This window comes from Nymphaea colorata, chromosome 13 (assembly GCF_008831285.2).
Source record: "Nymphaea colorata isolate Beijing-Zhang1983 chromosome 13, ASM883128v2, whole genome shotgun sequence".
Taxonomy (NCBI): Eukaryota; Viridiplantae; Streptophyta; class Magnoliopsida; order Nymphaeales; family Nymphaeaceae; genus Nymphaea; species Nymphaea colorata.
The window spans coordinates 8,461,745-8,484,148 of record NC_045150.1 but is presented as its reverse complement, the minus strand read 5'-3'; the positions used below and the strand labels follow the sequence as shown (position 1 = coordinate 8,484,148).

Below are 22,404 nucleotides of genomic sequence, written 5' to 3'. Positions count from 1 at the left end.
GTATTTTTCTTGATTCATATGCTCATAATAATTATTATTTTAAAGACTGTATAAGCGTATAAGAAACGACGTTGATTTTGATTATAAAGAGCGTAGAGACAAAGGACTTCGCCCTTTAAATGGCACGATGTCATCATGGATTTCTTAAAAAAACGGCGATATGTTGAAAAAAAGGGCACGATTTTTTCCGTGGTCGCGGTGAGCGGCGAGCCTTGACCAAGGCCGGGGCGCAAAAACCGATGGCCAGATCAGACTTCCAAGCGACGTTTTGACCGAAAGGGGTACTTCGGTAATTTGGTGTGGGTGCGGACCCCGAAGAGTCCGTCTTATCCGAGACCGAGCGAACCACACCCCACTTTTGTCTGCGATCGAGTGGCCATGTACTTTTTGGTAATTTCGGCGTCGTGTCCTTTTCTGTCCTTGACTAAAAGCTCCAGGGGCTCCCGATAATTTTTTATTTGTCATTTTCGGCAAAAAATTCGCGAGAAAATGAAAATTACGGGGGCTCAGATTGTCCGTGGTTTTCAGATGAGCGGCCGTACTTTACGGTTATTGGAATCAGCTGTCCTTGTTGTTCCCTGTCACGGAGAACTGGAACAAAGTTTTTTATTTTTTTTTTCTTTCGTGACTGTGTGCACTGTGCAGCATGCCAGCAACGGTGAAAGCAAAAAGAAGGAGTTTGTTTTCGGAAATAGGCGGTACAAGAAGACACTTATGAAAATACGAGAAAAGGGAGGGGTTTGTGAAGATATAATCAAATAATTTAGTACGTAAGTTGGTTGAAATGGGGAAGGGGCCGCTAAGGGTCACCACCTCTCTCAGACTCATTCTCCTCCGCCCAGCACCACCGCCGGCGGCGGCAGCACATGGCTTCGCTTCCTCTGGGGCCTCATTCCGGTGAGGGCTTGAAAGCGGCAACTGCGCGCTCGGAGATGACCGACGACAAGGTTGAACTCTCCCTCTATCTCGGTCTCTCTTGCTCTGTGTGTGTGTGTACAACTTTTCCGGCGGATTTGGGGCTACCGTTGCTAATTTCGGCCGGCGGACTTCCGCTAGACACGGCCTTGCTTCGGTTATTTTTGTCTGTCGGCGTGGATCCTAGGGTTTTTGTTGCTAAAGAATGCCGGTTTCCGGAGAGGTTGGGCTCTGGTTCTTCTTTATCTTTTTCTTCTTCGTCATTCTTATTTTGTTTTTTCTGTAGAGACCGTTTGCCCCGTTCTGCCGGCGTCATTTAGGTATACTGTGGCTGCTTTGAAGGGGTTTCGGCTAGCGCCGCCAGTTTCCGACTCTGTGTTCCGTCAATCTAGGTCGTTTTGCTGGGGCGTGCTTCCAGTTTTGCACTTGTCAACCCTATATGCTTTCGCTGAAGTTTGTTTTATGGACCGGTTTTTGTCGTTTTTCCGGCGGTAGTCATGGTTCATAGAGCAGTCATGCCGGGTTCCTGCTTAGATCTCTTTTTCGTACCTCAAAAATTGGCCGATCTTTTGTTACCTTTTAGGCTTTTGCATCTTTGCTGATGGCAGATGAAACGGGGATTATTAGCTTTATTCTGTAGCCATCTTTACTATTTTGAGGCTCGAATTTTTGCCATTTTGCTAGATCTTTGCTTTATCGGTCATTTAAGAGGCAGGTGAATGTGGAATCTGGTTATCCATTACCTCACCGGGAGGGTTTCCTTTCCTCGAGGGCAAATCTGATGGATTTGGTTCCCTCAAGCCGCGTTAGATTTTAGTTATGCTTCTGCTTTCGTGCATTTCAAGTTCTCTCTCGTTATCTAGGGAGGTTTTATGGTATTCCGGCACGAGGCGTTCTTCACCATTTATTTGTCTTCTTTGTTTTCTCTTCGGAGGAGGATACTCACTCCCCCTCTAGTTGGATCAACTCAGTTTCAATGGTAGGATTTCTTTTAGTGGCTTTTTTTTTTTTCAAATATTTTGCTCTTATTTTTTCCGTTTTATTCCCAAGAGTCTTCAGTCCTTCTTGTTTCTTTCGCCGTTATGTCCTTATACAATGCGATTGGCTTTGGTTTTTATCCTTTTCGGTTGGAAAGTGGTGTGCTCATCGACTGAAGACAGGGAACGATCTATCATCAGATATTTTTGTTCTCGGTGGCTACAATCTCTCTTCTTTCTCTTTTTGATAACTATTTACTTGTGAAATGTAGTACAACTTGATAATTCATAGGTGTTATATTGAACACAATCTCCTGTGGTTGTTACTCCAGACCTCTAGTACTTTGATCTCTTCCATGGGTTTTATGGCCATATTATGTGTGTGTCACATTTTTGTAAGGTTTGAACACGTACATCTGTTGTGCAGGGTTGTTTATTTTGTGTATTTTTCTATGTTTTCATTTTCTAAGCCTGTTGCTCCTTGCTATATGAGTACTTTGGATTCATTCCTCGGTTGCTTCCACCCTTGTTTTTTCCTTCTTCTTTTTTTTTCTTTGTTAATGTTACTTTTTGAAACACAGGATTTATCGGCCTCTGTATCGGTTGTGGAGGGACCTGATGCAGTCACTGGTCATATAATTTCAACGACTATTGGAGGCAAAAATGGTGAACTGAAACGGGTAAACATTCGGTCCTTTTTAATCTCAGAATGTTTTTCTTTGTCTGTTTCCTCTTTTACATAGCTCATAATAGCCATTGTGATTTGTGAGTAAACGCTACAGTATAATTACCATAATTTTTTTGGTATGTCTATTTGATTGCAAATCATATGTTCTATTTCTATCCTAAATGGCTTATGTAGTTGTTAAAGAGGTGTTGCATTTTTTATATGCTTGATATTGGTTAGATTAATCGTTTCTTATTTATTTTGTCCCTCATCCTGGACTTGGTTTCAATCATGTCCGTTCCCTGTTTTAGTATATCCTGGTAATGATCTCTGTTGGATCAATTAATAAAGGTCCTTTTGTGCTGCTAATCTTTGTTGATCCAAATTGCTATAAAATTTGAAATCAATAATTAATTGTTAACACTTGGTCTATTTGAGCAGTTATATACTTACTCTAATTATAGGCTCATATGGCTTTTTTTTTCCTTCTTTGTGAATGACATTATTCTTTTACATTCTGCCATGACTAAATGGATGTTGCTTTTGGTTATCTTTCAGACTATCAGTTACATGGCAGAGCGTATTGTTGGGAATGGTTCTTTTGGGATTGTCTTTCAGGTATGAGAGATGTTATTTGTTGTTGTAGTTGTTTTCTTTTAAATTTTTATAATATGAAACTAGAACAATTTTTTGACTGCACCCTCTTGTTCAGTCAAAATGCTTGGAGACCGGAGAAACAGTGGCTATAAAGAAGGTTCTACAGGATAGACGATACAAGAACCGTGAGTTACAGTTGATGCGCTTAATGGATCATCCAAATGTCGTTTCTTTGAAGCACTGTTTCTTCTCTACAACAAACAACAATGAGCTATTTCTCAATTTGGTGATGGAATACATCCCTGAAACTGTAGATCGAGTTCTTAAGCATTACACTAACATGAACCAAAGTATGCCACTTATACACGTGAAGCTGTACACATACCAAGTATGCTAACTATGTTAATTTTGCAATGCTTGTGGTACCTGGCTCCCTTGTTCTCTTGTGTTTATTGACTGGTGTCTTTGTTCCAGATATTTAGGGCACTGGCTTATATACACAATGCTGCTGGTGTTTGCCACAGGGATGTAAAACCACAAAATCTATTGGTATGTATGTCTATTTACATGTTAAACTGTTATGAGTTCATTTGCATCTGTGGATAAACTTTTCTCTTACTTTTTCTTCGCATTTTGGAATTATTTTCAGGTGGATCCTCTTACCCACCAACTGAAGCTATGTGACTTTGGAAGCGCTAAAGTTCTGGTAACTTCTACCTGCCTTGCTTACACCTTTTCTGTTTTCCTGTTTGTTTGTCTATAGCATGTCGTTGGTTCCTCTTCATGTACAGAAGAGTCAGCATTCCTGAGATGCTGTTTGTCAGAAAAAAGGCGTGCTACGGTGCTAGTGTTATCAGGGCTATAGTTGCATTGTACTTCCTTTTCGCAGTGACTGATATAGATACATGATATTTATACAATTGTTTGATGCTTACTGTGTTGCATCATTGCATGTTCTATTTGGAATCGCATTAACATAACACTGTCTGCTCCAGTACTTGTATGTATACAACAGATCAAAATATCTTCTGCTTGACACTTTTTTAGTGTCAGCTCTTTGTTACCATAGCTCCTTAAAGCAAAAAATTTCTCTGATGTGGACGCTTGCGTATTCTATTGATGGTTACCAATGGTTGTTTTGCTTTGTTACTGAAACCCAGACTTCATCATGAGTTTGCTTTTCTTTTTTGTGTACATCCTATCCTATGGTTAAGGTGTAAATCACAGTCAAGCTGGTATATTATTCACCATTACATTGTATTCTAGCAAAGGAGCCCCATAATCACTACTAATGGTCTTGGAAAACCAGGATTGTTACTGGTGGAAGCTCCAAGTTTCTGATTTAGCTCGATTGTCTTCAAGTTATAGCAGTTTTTGCAGTATCTCATTGAGTTTGCTTGAGGTGTTTTCATTTTCTTGACAATGGTCAATTGAAGTTTCTAGTGCTTAAAGATCATAGATATGATTAAACTTTTAAAACATCTTGCATAAAAGGATATTATTCTTTATATGATGCTTGTCTTACTGCTAAAATTTTTGTTCTTTGTTTCATATTTTTGATATCAGGTCAGAGGTGAAGCTAACATCTCATACATCTGTTCCCGTTACTACCGAGCTCCAGAACTCATTTTTGGGGCTACAGAGTATACCACTAGCATTGACATATGGTCTGCAGGTTGTGTTTTGGCTGAATTGCTTCTTGGTCAGGTTGGTTTTGGGCTCAGCATCTTCTATTTCATTTACTGGCATCATTGTTTTTCTGAATTTGACAATTTTACATGATATTTTGATCATTGTAGCCATTGTTTCCTGGGGAGGGTGCAGTTGATCAGCTTGTTGAGATCATCAAGGTAGCTATATCTGTACATTTTTTTTTATTTAATGTTCAGTTTACTGTATCTCAGTGATTGATTGCTTGTTCAGGTTCTTGGCACCCCAACTCGTGAGGAAATCCGCTGCATGAACCCTAATTATAAAGATTTTAGATTTCCACAAATAAAAGCACATCCTTGGCACAAGGTTTGCTCTTCGGTACTTTTGATCTTTATACATTCCTTAAGATTTTCAGGGTACTAATTTCTTCTTTCATACTACTCTTATATTAGGTTTTCCACAAAAGGATGCCACCGGAGGCAATTGACCTGACTTCTCGCCTGCTTCAGTATTCTCCCAATCTCCGATGCACTGCTGTGAGTTCGACTAATACTTTATTAGTTCTTCTAGAACTTTCTGAGATCAACTGAGCTGTGAAAGTAGATAATGGAAAGGTCCATCTATGCTGTTGTTGGTCCACTTTGTCAATACCAAAAATGAACTTCTTTCTTGCAGTTAGTGTTTTTATCTAAATTAGGAAGTATTGGTTTTTATGGAAGTGTTGCCAAATCTATCTTGAGCCAATTTAATGTTTTCTTATGCTTTTTCTCTTATTTGACGCCAAAAAACCTGCCCTGTTCCTTTCCAGGCTCATTATTTTTTTAGCAAGCTGTATCATTTAGTCCTCTTATGGATATGCTAAATATTTAAATATATCAGCGCATAAAGGACTTAACATCCCTTGCTGGTTCTGCAGCTGGAAGCTTGTGCTCATCCCTTCTTTGACGAGCTTCGAGAGGCTAATGCTCGTTTGCCAAATGGACGGCCTTTACCGCCGCTCTTTAACTTCAAGCAGGAAGTACGTAGTCCTTGGTTTTGATGCTGTTTTGCTCTCCCGGATGTTGAACTCTTGCTAGACTTCAGTAACTGAAAAGTATCTGACCGTTTAAACATTTTTCGTGACAGTTGAATGGTGCTTCTCAAGAGCTCATTGAAAAGCTTATTCCTGAACACGTGAGGAGGCAATCTGGTTTAAATTTCTTGCACCCAACTGGGACGTAAATGATCTATGATAATAATCTGCTTTAACGTCAACCGAGGTTGGAAAGATTCCTCATGGCTACTGCATGTTTTTGCTTTAGAGGAGTACCAGCTTCCATAAGTGATCAAGTTTATCCATTGGCAGCCCTTTGGTCTGGGACCTGGTTCACGCTTTGGAAGCGTGTGTTTGCCAACATATCTGGCTGTTGTATATTTCTCTGGTCAGAAAAGATTTCTGACCAGTAACGAGCTGTGTATGTAATGGTGCGGACGGAGAGGGATCTAGCGTCGAAGTTAAGAAAAAGGGGATATCTTGGTCTTGATCGCGGGGATGCTACATGATGAACTCGGGAATGAAGGTTGGTGTTCTTCATTTTCCTTTGTTGTCACGTTTTTTCAAGTTACAGATTAGCAGTTGTAGTGTGGCTTTCAGACTCTTGGTCGATTTGTGTACATGCTTTCTCTTATCAATATTTTTGATGTCCAAAGAACGGAGAAACAACTTGTTTTAGTTGATTTCCATTTCTATATATATATATATATAGAAATCGTTTGCTTTTAAGCCCATAAAGATTCATTCAGAGCAAAGTCGATGGCATGGTGCGCCTTCATGTTCTTTTGTCTGTCCTGTTGGAAGGTGCGTGCTTGTGTTTGTGACCTACCGGGCGATGAGGACCCACCGAGGCAAAGTCCAAAACGAACCCATTTCCCTGCCAGCTTGTCCGCGGCCCGCCCGCCGACATGTACATCCGCCATGATTGCTTCCGGCTTGCCTTTGCTGACTAAGCCTGCTCTTAATTCGCCGTCTGAAATGTCCGACCCCGATACTTGCTCGTCGCAAACCGTCCAAGGCCTGTCGTGATGTACCTGGTTTCATTGCCAACTATTTAACCCACATCTATCGGCCGGTTGGTTCGAATCCGTAAACGCAGGCGACTCCGAGCCGACTCACTTATGATATTTGTTCAGGTTTGCTCTTGTGGCTGGCGTTTCACCGGAGGCTGAGCCGGGCGGCTGCTTTGTTTTTTAGGTTTTTCTCTGACCCTTTTTTGTCAATTCCTCCTGATGATGATTGCTGCGGGGAGTGGCGTATCGTTGTCGTATCCATACTTTTTCAACCTCTCCACTTTTGTTCACGGCACTGGTGGCGGTGTGGTGTACTTTTGACATTTACGCCTGTTGCTATAAAACGTTACATCACATCATGCTGCAACCGCATCCAATAATTGGTGCCGAGCAATTCAGTCGATGAGTTAATGCAAGCAATTTTGTCTCTGCGAGAGAACTATGGAGGCAAAATAACTGCATGTCCCCGGTACTAAAATCCGACCAGCAATCCGCTAGTCCATCTGGTTCCAAGAAGGAAAGACGCCAGCCTTTCGGTCCATACAACGCTTGGTAATTGCATCCTATAAAAGCAAAGTCATTAGTTTATGTGGGCTAGGTGGGCTGAGTTAGTCACGATCACATTGAAGGTGCATTCAATTATTGGGGTTGTGTTATTCATGAGCTTGGTTAGGACGCACATGCCACTTGGGTAGGTCGCCTGGCTGGGTCCGGCATTTCTTTTCTTTTAAATTGATTGGCTTCTTAGCTTACTCCAATAATTTTCTTTTCTGGAGTGGCTGCTTCCCGTGCCTTTTAAACATGCCCACCTTTAGATGGGTAGACTTCTTCAACAATACGCAAGAAGGACGAAGGATTCCCCGTTTCCGGTGAATCTTCAAATTTTAAGAAAGGTATTACTTTGCCGCTACAGGAGACCCACTTTTTCAGCATCTTCATTTCTCTTCCTGGTTTGCATCATATTTATTCTTTGGGTTTGCTCTATTATTACAATGCAGAAACATTTTTACAGGAAGAAGCATCTGCTTTTTTTTTTTCTTTTTTTCTCTCGATGCCAAACCCTAATCCTTTTTTTGTGTACTATTTCTCCTTGAGTTCTATTGGTAACTTTAATACTCTTGAGAAATTAATGGCATCATACTTTTCTTCCTAGAATCAAGCGAATAACTCCATACTAAAGCCGACCCTTTTGCCGGATATAATTTGCAAATGGGTGAAACTACATTGTGTAGACAATGGGCAGACTGGGCTGGTCAGAATCAGGCCCTGTGTTCGCTTTATTCCGATTAGCATCCGGCAACGTCCCCAAGCCAACGCTACGCTGGCTACCATATAATTTCTTCTGCTTGAGGCCCCCATCATACCCGACCTAACGTGGATGTCGGTGTTGGGTGTCTGGAACCGACCCTGCAGAATTTTTGCCTTCTAGAGAAGCCTCCCTCTGCACAACTGACGGTGGCGGCGGCCATGGTGGTGGCGGTGGTGGTGGAATGGCAGTTCTTGAAGAACCCCAACACAACAACCATTAGAATTCAGCAACCAGAGGTGGTGGTCCTCTCAATTAAAACCGGTGCTGAGCACGAGAATGCAAATACCAATTCACAGGTCAAGAAAGGTGGCTGTCAAATTTGAAACATTTCCTGTTTTCTCCGTAATTAATCATTTGGGGTTTTGAAGAATTTAAATTTCTGCCAGAGGAATCTGCGGTCGGCTTTCTGCAAGAGAGGGGCAAAATATGGCGGGTTTCCTGCCGAACCCTACCCCTACTTCTCCTAACGCAGGAGAAAAGCTAAGTGTAGGATCATTTAAATATTCTGGTCGCACTGAATTCGCAGGAAACGGCCTTAAGTTTCAAAATTAGGAAAAAAGTGTCGAAGCTTTTTCGGAAATTGCTTGGTGGGCTGTTCGAGGGCTGGGTAATAATTTAGTTTTGTTCACCAATCTATGGTGAGGGATTCAAAAATGGCGGTCTATTTTAATATTTTCTTTGGACAAAGAAAATTGAAGTCCTCAAAAACAAAGAAGATGGGGACCCCCAGATATTTTTTAGTATACAGAGCTAATGGAGGTCATGGTTGCTGTGGAGATCCCCATGCCAGTTTTTTATTTTTCCATTACAAGATAATGGAGTGATTGGTGGGTTCATATATATATATATATATATATATATACATATATATATATATATAGAGAGAGAGAGAGAGAGTGTGTGAATGACAACTTTGGCAGCTCACTCATGAGGAGTGTTCAATGTATAATGATGGATGACTGAAAGAAAATAACCAGACATGAGTTAGTGCTAAATAATGCAAGTGTTCATCATTTATTTTTCGTTTTTCACTCAGCCATTTATTGGGGTATGCCAGTTCTTTCAACTATACAGGAAATGGACATTAAATGGCATCCTGACAAATCTACCTTCTCAGTCTTTTCTTTTCATTGAACGTAATTTAGTGCTAAAATTGCTTGTTCTTAAGATTTTATATATTATAAATATATTTATGTATATATACCATTTTACCAGAAGTTTTTATCGTATTTTTTTGCCTATTCACCTATATATATATATATATATATATGTGTGTGTGTGTGTGTGTGTGATAATTTAATGGTGACACTCAATTTTTTAGAGTCACCCGACACTGGTTAAAAAAATAAGGAGCAAAAAGTGATAGGGCATGTTTCGTCATTTACTATTAGTTTCCACATTTTTCACTATATTTTCCTTTCAAGTATCTATCTGCATCAGATGGATGGCTATGGTTAGATAGCTGGGGTGACTCTAGATAGCTAATCATGATTCTTATATATAGATACATATATGGATAAGCAAATGGTTCAAAAATAATTCTACAGTTGATAGTCAGTAAAAAGATTCAACAAGAACACTCAGAACGGATTAGAAATCGACTTTCAATTAGCAAAGATCGTCTTACTGCATTCGACCGACACTCAATTCTCATGAACATGCATCCAAATCCAGTCACATGCAAAGAGTTCGATGTACGTGGATCCATATTTTGTAATCTGGATACAAAATCTGATTCCAAGTCCAATTAAACAGTATCTGATTAGTCAGATGGCTTAACAGTTATATTCTATCTAAATTTAAAATGTTGCATTCTTTATAGGGTCATTTGGCATTAGCAACAAAGGTACTATGAGTGTTTCATGAATCTGTCTGAAAATTAGAATAGATTCATGAAACACTTGAACAAATGTCTCGTAAAAGTACCTCTATCTTGAGGTATGTAGGATATTGTTTGAGGTATGTAGGATATTGTTTCTAATGTCAAACGGCCCTATATGTATGGTTTTGATTGTGTGCCTTTCTCATAGAAATGTAAGTGGGGTGAACACATTCAGCTGACAAGTTTAATTTTTTTCCCTTTTTTTGTGAAAAATTGGAAATGAAAAGACACAAAATCTTTGTTTTTTGATCGACATAAAAAGATATTTTTATGAGCACTTCCTTAGGAGGAATCAATTGGACTATTAAAATAACTATCTTACCTGTTCCATATGCCAATGATTATTTATATCTACATGTTCTAAGCAACACATGGGCAATCTCAAGTTTGATTGGTTATGTCAAAGTAGTCTTTTCAAGTTATTATGAGAAGAGAAGATTACAGATTGAGGTAACAACGTGTAAGTCCTCCAGTTCAGAACATCCAATTTATTTGATATTAGTTTCCGATAGCTTTCCTTTTTCTCGGTTTTTATATTCCAAGTGCATGCACCATATTGTTATTATAAGAAAATAAAAATAGGAGAATATACCTAAAAGTGTATGATATGACATGTGGGTAGTACACAAGTCCACAGAGCCCTCAGGTTTGGATCTTATTTAATAATACAAGTTGGATACAGGCTCATAAAAAATCGCGTTAAATGATCAAAGTTGAGCTGGCATATGTTTATAAAAAAAGTCACTTCATAAATGATGAAGTGGTAAAAATTTTGAAAACAATAGTAAACATAGTTATTGCTTCAGGTTTGGACAAGTGTTTTATTTTATCAATCTGTTTCAATGTTTAAAATAATTAGCATAGTAACATTGTTGCCAAACGAGCATAAACCTTTATAGAGCCAAACTCGAACTCAACTTCTTGCTAGAAGAAGAGTGCAAAGGCAACAAACAAGTTGAACCTTACACCTATTTATTTGAGGAAGAAGTTACTTTATATTGATTAATGAAAAGAATCACCAGTAACGTTGATTGCAATGCAACTAATAAGCTAGCATGGGTTTAGGCAAATCAAACACTTGATTTTTTAGTATTTAGCTTCTCAAACTTATTTTTTTGAGTTAAAATAACTTAAAGTTAGAAAAGTTTTTTTTTTTTAATGCAAACATGACAATTAAAGTCGATAGGTATTGCCGCTCGCCCAGTTATATTGCTTGCCAAGTGATCACTGGTCTAGCCAAGGACGGAGCCAAAAAAATTTCATAAGGGGCCGAATTAAGTTTTTAAATTTTGACACTTTCTAAAATTTAGATGTAAATTTTTTGCAGCTATGGTTGTAGGTCTAGCCAACTAGGCAACACCCCTTTAAGTTTAAAAAAAAAAGTGTACCGTCAAATTACAATTTTTGAAATATTTAGGTGGTAAAATATTATATTCCAACATCTTTCTTGAGGCCATGGCCTCCCCTTGGCTCCATGCCCATACTATACTATATTAATTAGAAAACTTTAATTCTAGTAATGTTGTATGAGTCAAAATCGGTTTATCTTATTGTGCAAAAAAAAAAAAGGCTAATTCACTGGCTAGGGCAATGGCTTTATGAGCTTCGTCTTGAAACTTGGACCAGATAAAAAGCAACTTCATTGGTATAAGGAAGTCTTGGACTAGCTACCTCTAGGTTGCCTTTTCTACCAAAGAAAGGGAAAATGTTCACATTTTATAAAAAATGCATCACAAAAATGAAGTTTATTGCAACGTAAGATTCTAATGGTTCTGCAAAAATAAGGCTGAATAGACCGAGCCAATGACTTCCTAAACTATTTATCTTTTATATTTTTAGTATTTTTTAATAATTTTTTACTATTGATCACCAATACCGAATTGCTAAAACTAACCCAATTCACCATCAATATTTCACTTTATGGCCGGGGTTTTAACTTTTTTACTCTACATAAAAAGCATAAAAAGCGGTTTCTTCAAAGAGCCTAGCATAATTGGTTGGTCGAGTAGGTAGGCACATATAAAACCCATGCATAGCTTATCAAATAGATGTGTACGTAGATTCTTATGACTGCTACTTTCATAGATCAGTAAAAGTAAAAATGTGATACTGCTCTATGGTACCCATACAGTACTCATGTTGCCATGAGTTAAAACCATATGTAACAAAGAAAAAAACATGCGTCTTAAATTTGGTTTTTCAATTATAAAAATTGTTGTCTTAGTTTTGTTTAAATTTTAAAAATACTTTTTACTAAAATTTTAATCTTTGCTACTGATAAAATCTTGAATAAATACAAATTCCCGTTCGCACGGTGATTATGTAATTTTTCCCGTTACTTTTGTTAGTGTAGATGGTGCCGAACCCGAGTCGGCTCACATCTAAAGGTCAACCTCGACCTCTTTTGCGAGATCGGCGCTTCGACAATCACCGCGATTGGCCGATCTCGAAGCCACAGAGCTCTACTTAATTAGTGTCTCTGCACTCCTCGGCGGATTTCCCGACTTCTTTTTTTCCTTTTTAAATCGATGGTTCCGATTATTTTTTTATTTGGTTCTCGTGGTGCCGATCGAGGGCCTGCTTGAAAAAATTCGAAGTTTTTTAATGGCGGACAGGTATGGAGGCAACCTGCTTTCCCACAATCACCGCCCGACAATCGGTCGTTTTTCCTCAAACCCTTTTCTAAATCGTCTTAGTGGGAGCTCTGGAATTGCTTTGCCCTGTCCTCGAACCAATGGGGTCTGTGGTGGCTTTGATTCCGAGGCTTCTGGTGTTCGTTCTGGTTTCGTCGACCGCTTTGGCGTCGGATAGCTTGCTCTCGCCTAAGGGGGTAAACTATGAAGGTACACGAATTGAAATGTGTATTTGCCGTTTGTTGGGGTCTGATTGAGGCAGTTGGATATTCTTTTTCACTTTGCTGGCTCTTGGTCGACGATGGCTGTGGAGAAATCTGATTTCTTATTCATTTCTGTTCTTGTGATAGTTGATTGTGTACAATCAATGTGGAGAATAACCATAATTCTTATCTTCTTGATAGTTTGGTTTGGTGGTCTAGTGCACTAAGTTTGGTCTGTTAATGAGGGTTACCACTTACCTGTGCGGGAAATTGGCGTCATTCGAGAAGTTAGTTGCATTGTGAGCGTAAATATACTTATTTGATCCTATACTGCCTGTCTGGCAAAAATGGCTTACGCATATGCATCAAGTCGATCAAGTCGGGGTTGACGAATTCTTGGGTTTCTTTCTTGCCGATTCTTATTGGTATTATATACTAGAATGACAGACTACGATTACCGCTGTTAGTAATAGTTATTTAGGTGATAGGAAAGGAAAACAAGGTAGTGCTACTGCTAGTATTAGTAAGACTGCCGGCTACTAGTGCTATTTCTTGTTTGAATTTTAGAACATGTTATTTCTTGTTGAATATGGAGCCTCTGTATAAGGAATATGTTGCTGTTTTGAGTTTTTGCAGTGGCTGCATTGATGGCTATGAAGAAGGATCTGGTAGATAAGCTACATGTGTTGGATGGATGGGATATTAACTCAGTTGACCCTTGCACATGGAGTTTGGTCGGATGTGATTCAACCGGTTATGTGATTGCATTGTAGGTTTGATGTTTTTTTCTTCAGCATTTTTTACCCTTTTTGCATCTTGAGTTTACTTGTTCAGAGTTCCAGCTCGTTTTTATTTTTCCATTTTTGGGGTGCATGACCCATCACTGTCTAGAATACTGGGTTTCTCAGTTCGTTGGATGTGCGTGAGTCAGGTGTGCTTATTGGACCTGTGGTATGTGCTTTCATAGATGTTCTCGTCGAGATGTTTACCTGAGCTTTTGATGTTAATGGCAGAGAAATGCCCAGCCAGGGCTTGTCTGGAGTTCTCTCTCGTAGCATTGGGAACTTGAGTCATCTACAGACGATGTGAGTACCTAAATTATCTTTTTGTTGCAATAATAGCTTCTATATTTTTACTGCACATGGGTTATGAGATCATTTTCTACTCCATGCTCTTTGTGTTGGCTGTGAAGTTGTGAAGCCTGCCATTATGGGTGATGTAAATGACTCAATGCTGGGTGCCATAGACTGTTTTGGTGAACCGGATTAAAGACAATGTGCCATGGACAATGTTATGGCCAGTTTTTCTGCCAATGTGCTTTAGTTAGTTCCATTATTTTCATCATAACCATCAATAGTTTGATAGTGGGCATCAGTAAAGCATAAAAGTAGAGTTCATGCAAGTACTAATGGTGATTATGATGCTACCTTAATTGTTATGGTGCATGAAATGAAGCATAACATATTCCGAAGATTATTCTCTGGTGCAGTATAATATTTCCATGTGCTTTGTTTCATAACAATAGGACTTCTATTGCCCATAAGTAACATTATTAATCTTTCTCAATATTATTTCTCTCACTATGCTGCTTCCTAAACATTTATGATTTTCTCATTCATCTTTAAGTATTTTGTTGTGCATTCTAATAATGTCATTTATGCTGTTGCTGCTGGTAAACAGCAATACTTTTAATGTAGTTTCTTAAACTGTAAATTTTCTTGGACTGTTGCTATGGTTTGTGGATGTCTAACTTGCTTGTAAAATTCATTTTAGGTTGTTGCAAAATAATGACATAACTGGTCCTATTCCTGTTGAAATTGGAAAGCTTTCACAATTACAGACTCTTGACCTCTCAGGAAATCAGCTAGTTGGGGAAATCCCTGGCTCATTAGGCTTGCTAAGATATCTTAGTTATCTGTAAGTATGCTATGCAGATTAATGAAAGATCAAGCTCTATATGTTGCCTTCTATGCTTTTGATTTTTCAAATGAATTTTTCACATGATTGATTTTGTAGGCGGCTTAACAGAAATAGATTGACTGGAAAAATCCCTCTAGCTGTTGCAAATCTCACAGGTCTTTCTTTCTTGTATGTGTTCCCTCTTAGTCCAGTTTTGTTACCTTTCTTCCTTTCTTGTGCCATTGCTTTACCTAAAATGGTGATGAAACAGGGATTTATCCTTCAACAATCTCAGTGGTCCCATTCCTAAAATACATGCCAAGGATTTCAGGTAACATTGTTAAATGCAAATTTTCATCTCTTCACTTGATTTTGGTACGCTTGAACTGGTCAACATTGAGCCCTTTGTACCAAAGGTTGACCAAAACCAGTGTGTGTTAGGATATGCTACTGCATGTTTACTTACTTGAACTGAATCAACTGATCAATGTTGAGCCCTTTGTACGGTTGAGCCAAACCAGTGAGTGTTAGGAAATGCAATATGGTCCATTTCTCACTGCATGTTTGGAGTGAAGTGAAGCTTCTTCATAAAAAGGATATGCCATATAGTCCATTTGACACTGCATGTTTACTTACTTTCATGCTGAATCATTTGTGGCTACAGTGCTCCTCTTAGATTTAATTAAATATCTTTATCTTCCAGTCTTGCAGGCAACAGGCTTCTCTGTACCTATTCATTACTACGGGGTTGTAATGATACATATAGCCAAGTAAATGGTAGTTGCACCATACCATGCTAAATTTGTTATTTTTTTCTCATGTATGGATCCAGTAGATAATTCTTAAGTCTCGGGTTGCTTGCAGAGACAGTTTTATCTTTACCATCCCATAATCATAAAGTGGTTGCTGCTGTTTCTGCAAGTCTTGGCTGCCTTTCTTTCCTTGTCGTTTTAGCTATGGTTGCTCTTTGCTGGTTGCGGGGATTCTACTCATGCACATTTGTTTCATGTGAAGGTATGTAACATTGAATACTGAACAGATATGATTTATAATTTTATAGCTTAAGTGCTTGTAAAAGGTGAAAGGCCCATTAGGACCTCAAGTGCAGTACCTAAATTACCATCAAGTGATTCTTTTTTTTACTAGTATCAGTCTGACTGGATTAGCTGGACTGGAGTGAATCCACATGCAAATTTTCTTGTGTTCTTATTATTTCTGAAGTTTTGATTCTTCAAACCTTCCTGCTTAGGGAAAAAAAAATCTTCTTCATGAAAAACTTTTTAACAGCTTAGTCGTTACTCTGTTGCAATTTTATTTATTTGTTTGTTTTAATTTTTTTAGAGCAGCGCCTTTATGAAGTTGATATGGGACATTTAAAGAGGTTCTCCTTCCGTGAACTTCAACTTGCTACTGATAACTTTAATGCAAAGAGCATACTGGGCCAAGGAGGTTTTGGTATAGTATACAAAGGATTCCTCAAGGATGGGACTGTGGTTGCTGTCAAAAGATTAAGAGATCCTAATTTTACAGGAGAAGTTCAATTTCAGACAGAAGTGGGGATGATTGGTTTAGCTCTACACAGGAATCTCTTACGTTTATATGGCTTTTGTATGACTGCACATGAGAGGCTGCTAGTGTACCCATACATGCCAAATGGGAGTGTGGCTGACCGTCTAAGAGGTTAGCTTATCAGCTTTTACTTTTTCATTTTCTAGTGTAAGTGAGCAAGCTCAGGTGAAATTAGTCCTGGAAAGAGCTGCTTGGTGGTTTGAATTGCCAAAGTTGTCATTCATGAAAACAAGTCTAGTTGCAAAGAGTTGAACATTCTGGTAGAGAATTTAAACCCCACATTACAATTGTTTGAGACTTCTCTTTAGCACTGAACACAAGCCAAGCTCAAGCCCAAGGTAGGGATGCTCGAGTTGGCTTGAGCCTTAAATGCCTTGACTCGAGCTTGACTGAAATCCAAGTTGACCTCAAGCTTGACCTACTGACCAAGGCTCCGGTTCAGCTAGGCTGAGCCTGAGTGAAGCTGAATTTAGAACTTCAGGGAATGTTGTCCAAGAGTCTGTGTCAGCAAGGATATTGGATTTGAAACTTCTTTTACAAAGAGAGATGAAAGGCGTCATTGCACCGATGCCTTGCTTTGCTAAATGTGTTTGGAAAAAGTTATACATATGTTTTAACTTTAACAACCTAATTGAGCTTGTACGAGTTTGCACATGGCAACTCCAGCTCAGCCCATCAATTTTTCAAACTTAACTGACTTTGACTTTCCCATATGGGTCAAGTTCAAGGTGGGATTACTCGACTCATTGCTTATCCCTGCTTCCATTTCCCATAGTACAAATGTTATAAGAAACATCGTCTACAAGACCTCATTGCACATTTTTTAATCTTTCTACTGTACAGATAAGTGTCAAGGGAAACCCACCCTCGATTGGAGCAAAAGAATGAGGATTGCTCTTGGTACAGCTAGAGGTCTGTTGTATTTGCATGAACAATGCAATCCAAAGATTATTCACAGAGATGTGAAAGCTGCAAATATTTTACTTGACGAAGGCTTTGAAGCTGTGGTCGGTGATTTTGGCTTAGCAAAATTGTTGGACAGGAGGGACTCACATGTCACAACTGCTGTCCGAGGTACAGTCGGTCATATTGCACCCGAGTACCTGTCCACAGGGCAGTCATCAGAAAAGACAGATGTCTTTGGCTTTGGCATGCTACTTTTGGAACTTGTAACGGCACAGAGAGCAATGGGTGCCGGTAGTGCCCTATATCAGAAAGGAATGTTTCTTGATTGGGTAAGTTAAAATTATTCTTGCATTATGCAGCTTGTATAATTTCATCTCATCTAATATATTCATATTATGCCCAGTTATTCAGGCATCTTAGTTTCCTTAATTAGATGTCCCTCTCTTTTTGCCATGGAATTCCTTGGCACCCAATTTTTTGTTACTTTTACTGAAGTTGCTTTATATGCTTATCTAGCATGGATTGCCTAAGATTCACTTCGATATTCAGTTTCTGCACAATGTTTGCCTTGAATTGGAAGGTATAGACCTGAATATGGTACTCTGTGATTAAGAACCAGCGAGTCTTCTTATATGCATGTCATGACAATACATGAAAGCAAAATAACTGAGGCTGCTACGGCCCTTTTGCACCTTCTCTTTTGTCCAGGTACGTGGTATGAACTGGACATTTTTGTTCTACCTGGAAGGCTGAACTTCAAGTGGGTCTCCTGGTCCTTTGGTGTCTTTGACTGTTCTGAACTCTTGCTCGGGACTAGTTATATAACCTGTGCAAGCTCTTTTATTATTTTTTTTGGAAAATAGTTGTTGATGTTGAAAAGTGATATAATGTGCTTAGCTACTTGGAAATAAAAAAGCCAAGACAAAGAAAGAGAGAACTACACGTCCCATATTGCCTCGATAGACTTGGTCGCAGAAACTTTTGATAGGCTTGGTGCCTGAAATGCGGCAGCCTAGTTCTCAGTCAGTTTGTGGAAGTCTTGCTGTCACTATTTGAGATGTGCCGTCCTTTGCTATGTATTTGGCCTTTTCTTTCTTTTCTTACATTATGCTTGAGTTTAGTTGTATACAACAAAATTGACAAGGAATCCTTTGGATATTGGTAGGTCAAATCCATCCATGGAGAGAAGAGACTGGATCTTTTGGTGGATAAAGATCTCAATGGCTCATTTGATGCTGTAGAACTGGAGAGAGTAACTACAGTTGCTATATTGTGCACCCAATCTCATCCTGCACTGAGGCCGACCATGTCCGAGGTTGTGAAGATGCTGGGAGATGGATTGTCGATAGTAGAACGCCTGGAGGAATCACAGTCTCAAATCCCCTGTCAGAGGGCTTTCATCGTTCCTACAAACTATGGAGATGCTGGTGAAGAATCTTCCTTTGTGATTGAAGCAATCGAGCTTTCTGGTCCTCGATAAGATTGGAGCTAGTTCCATGTAAATAGAACTGCTTTAAAGCTTCTGCGCGCTTACGAATGTGTCGTATAAAGTTTCCAGGCAAAGCTTGGCTGAAGCTTTCTACATTTTGTAATTTTGGTTTTTTCTTCTTCAAGTATCGTGCTTTCAAGGGGAAGTGCAGAGGAATGATTGTAATCCATTTGTTCCAATCTGTAAATGCGTAGAGTTATACGGTATTCATTAATGCCGAGGACTCGGAGAATTGTACTAAGAAAGATTAGGATACTTTAATGAAGCTGTAAATGCATTTAGAATTATGATATTCACAACGCAATGATTTCATTGTTTCAAGTTGAAAAACAAAAAACTTCAGTGTCTTAAGTGGCAGTGTCAAAGTGGGGGAAACTCGAGGGGAAATTAAACCATTAACTCGCATATTTCTAGCTTTGACCTTGTATATTTTGTTATTTTTCGAGATTTCCTCGAAAACCTATGAATGCAAAATTCTTCGGAAGTTGTCTCATGAACAGAATCTGTTATTTAAAAATTAGAACTGCCATTGAACACGTAGATAGGATGACCTTGTGCTCTGTGATGCTTTCCTCTGGACATCGTCAGTTGTCTGCACGGTTTTCCATAGCTTCATGGTTGCCTCTGCTGCACCCACTCTGGTACTTTTGACCATATCTCGGAGAAAATGTACGAGTCAAATCTTAGAAGAACAATGCATGGGTAAGTCGTACCCAGTTTTTGCACTGCAGGCCTGCATAGGTTCCACGAGATCCTGAGCGCCATTGAGGGCCACCGAGCAATCTCCTAACTTGGGGCTGGAACTGGAATTTGACCAAGCATCCATTTGGATATCCAACTCAAAATCTGACTCTCATTCTTGATCTGAACCATTAAAGAAACGACTCAATTTCCCATTAGAGTTGTACTTTATTTGTTAGAACAAACTTTATCCAGATTTGTTTCCAAATGTGAATCTGGATGAATTTCGGATCGGATATTTGGAAGGACCAAATCAAATAATCAAACCCCAAAGAAATTGTTAGATGGGTATCCGTGTATATGGTTTGAAATATCTTGGCCTATACAAGAAGACATGATGATCGGGGTTGGTCTTCTAACGGCTACGTTTTGAACTCCAATCTTGCAAATGTTCAGCCACACCACCTATCAAACTCGGAGACTTCCCCAAACAATCATGCGGGGCGAGGACACTGGACAGTGCCCTTTGGCGGGGCTTGTATTCATCAGGAAAAGATAATGATTCGCGTCATGGCAACAGTTCTTAATCTACGCCTGAATGCACCACGCCTGAAAATCGCAACCTTTTCTGGTACTTTGAGACCTTCTGCATTCTTCAAGAGTTCAATCCAATTCAGTTTCAGCTGTGATGCCAGTTCTTGTATGCTAGAAAAGTATGGTCAATTGCTTGATTCATGTTCCACGCACAAGGATTTAGTTCGAGCCAGGCTGATCCATGCTCACATTGTAATCCAAAATTTTGAGCAACATTCATTTCTTTCATCCAAGCTTGTCTTTGTTTACTCTGCTTGTGGGAAAACCACTTTGGCAAGATTACTTTTTGATGGGCTTCTCAATCCATCAACATTTGCATGCAATTCAATGATTAGAGGGTATGTGAATAATGGTCTGAACCAGGAAGCCTTGGATTTCTTTTACCAAAGGAGAGAAGCAGGATTTAGACCAGACACTTATACCTATTCATCCATTATCAAGGCCTGCGCTTCGCTACCGGACCATGAACATGGGAGAAATGTTCATGAGCTAGTTAAAGAAAGTGGGCTTGACGCTGATGTATATGTCTGCAATGCACTTATTTCCATGTATTCGAAATTTCATTGTGCATCGGAAGCAGTCCAAATATTTGATAGAATGTCCGAGAGAGATATGGTTTCATGGAATTCAGTAATTGCGTGCTATATACAGAATGATTTAGATGAAGCAGCAGTGGTAGCTTTGAAGGAAATGATGAAAGAGGGTTTCCGGCCGGATCAGGTAACCATTATCAGCATTCTGTCTGTCTGCTCATATGCGACTGGTAGAGAATTTCACAGTTACGTTCTTACCAGTGGCTTTGGATCAACTGTGGTTATAGCAAATTCTCTTATTTCCATGTATGGGAAGTGCGGAAAACTTAAAGAAGCACAAGGAATTTTTGATACTTTAGTTCAACCTGATCGTGTTACCTGGAATGCGTTGATTGCTAGTTATTCTCGAAATGGCCGATACGAAGAAAGCCTAAGACTTCTTCGTGATATGAAGGCTGTAGGAATGCATGTAGATGAAGTCACATACTCTGGAATTATCTCTGCCTTTTCTCAGAACAATCATCCTCAAGATGCTCTCAGGCTCTTCCTTCAGATGCTCAACGCAGGTCTCAAACCTGATGCTGTAGCCATTGCGAGCGTGCTTCCTGCTTTATCAGACGTGCGAAGTCTTGATTGCTGCAAAGAAATTCATGGGTATTCATATAGGAACAGTGTAGAATCAGACAAGAGAATTAGGAATGCTCTAGTCTCTGTTTACAGCCAATGTGGATCAGTAAAGTATGCAGAAAATGTTTTTTCCAGAATATCAAATAAAGATGTTGTCTCTTGGAGTTCCATGATCGTGGGATATACACAGAATGGCTGTCTAAACGAGGCCATTAAAGTTTTCAGAAATATGTGCCAGAGTAACACTAAACCAAATCCAATCACAATTACCAGTATCTTATCTGCATGCGCAAGAGTCTCTAGCCTCAAACATGGAAAAGAAATACATTCATGGTTACTAAAACAAGGGTTTCATGTCCATACCTTTGTAGGAAGTGCTCTTATTGATATGTACTCAAAGTGTGGAAGAATCAACAGTTCAAGAACAGTGTTCAACAAGATGCCAGAGAAAAATCTTGTTTCGTGGAATGTGATGATTGCTGGTTATGCAGTTCATGGGCAAGGCGGCAATGCTCTAAAACTATTCAAAATGGTGGAGCACCCAGATGAGGTTTCTTTTCTGGCTGCTCTGTCTGCTTGTAGCCATGGAGGGCTTGTAGAAGATGGCATTGATATTTTTAATGAAATGAAGATCTTAAAGATAACACCCAGACAAGACCACTATGCATGTCTTGTGGATATACTTGGGCGAGCAGGACGGTTGGATGAAGCACTGGCAATGATCAAGGATATGCCGGTCGAATCTAATATTAGCATTTGGGGAGCCTTACTAGGAGCATGCAGAGTCTATCACAATTTGGAGCTTGGAATTTACTCAGGAAAACAGATGCTTGAATCAGGATGCAACGATTCAGGGCTCCATGTCCTGTTATCAAACATTTTTGCAGAATTTGGGAAATGGGAAGATGTGGAAACGATAAGGAAGTCAATGAAAGATAGAGGATTGAAAAAGAAAGTCGGCTGCAGTTGGATAGAAGTAGACAACCAAGTGCATTCCTTCGTGGCAAGAGATAGGGCACACCCTGAATGGGAGATTGTGTGTCAAGTATCGAGGGATCTGAACAACCAGATCAATGAATTCACGTGGCCTTCACATGCTTCAAGCTGAAGAACGCCATTAGTACAGGGATTTCAACAACTAGCAGCGATTTGATGTGGTCTTCTAACTGTTTTTGCTAGCCTCTTCTGCTTCAAGCTAGAGGTTTGCTATCAGTTCAATTTACT

The 22,404-nt window shown here is 39.4% G+C and overlaps 3 protein-coding genes across 4 annotated transcripts; all 3 read left to right on the top strand.

The window, feature by feature from the left end:
* The first annotated feature begins 787 nt into the window (after positions 1–787).
* Positions 788–6,571, top strand: LOC116266887 (shaggy-related protein kinase eta-like). The gene is made up of 12 exons (XM_031648339.2): positions 788–947; positions 2,474–2,572; positions 3,118–3,177; positions 3,272–3,544; positions 3,631–3,705; positions 3,806–3,862; positions 4,723–4,863; positions 4,956–5,006; positions 5,080–5,175; positions 5,262–5,345; positions 5,726–5,827; positions 5,935–6,571. Exons 1-12 carry the CDS (start codon positions 867–869, stop codon positions 6,028–6,030), a joined length of 1,215 nt encoding a protein of 404 aa, XP_031504199.1. The 5' UTR covers positions 788–866; the 3' UTR covers positions 6,031–6,571.
* Positions 6,572–12,420: 5,849 nt separating this feature from the next.
* On the top strand, positions 12,421–19,035 carry LOC116266995 (probable LRR receptor-like serine/threonine-protein kinase At5g45780). Of its 2 annotated transcripts, XM_031648540.2 has the most exons (11): positions 12,421–12,889; positions 13,519–13,651; positions 13,896–13,967; positions 14,656–14,799; positions 14,899–14,970; positions 15,053–15,112; positions 15,485–15,558; positions 15,646–15,795; positions 16,123–16,461; positions 17,194–17,585; positions 18,422–19,035. In XM_031648540.2, the coding sequence occupies exons 1-11, from the start codon at positions 12,781–12,783 to the stop codon at positions 18,734–18,736; spliced, it is 1,860 nt and encodes a 619-aa protein (XP_031504400.1). In that variant the 5' UTR covers positions 12,421–12,780; the 3' UTR covers positions 18,737–19,035. The 2 variants fall into 2 exon arrangements, with proteins under 2 accessions (XP_031504400.1, XP_031504401.1); XM_031648541.2 differs by lacking the exon at positions 12,421–12,889 and having other exon boundaries at positions 12,899–13,813.
* Positions 19,036–19,996: 961 nt separating this feature from the next.
* On the top strand, positions 19,997–22,288 carry LOC116267063 (pentatricopeptide repeat-containing protein At5g16860-like). Its single transcript, XM_031648619.1, has one exon. It carries the CDS (start codon positions 19,997–19,999, stop codon positions 22,286–22,288), a length of 2,292 nt encoding a protein of 763 aa, XP_031504479.1.
* The last annotated feature ends 116 nt before the right edge of the window (positions 22,289–22,404 follow it).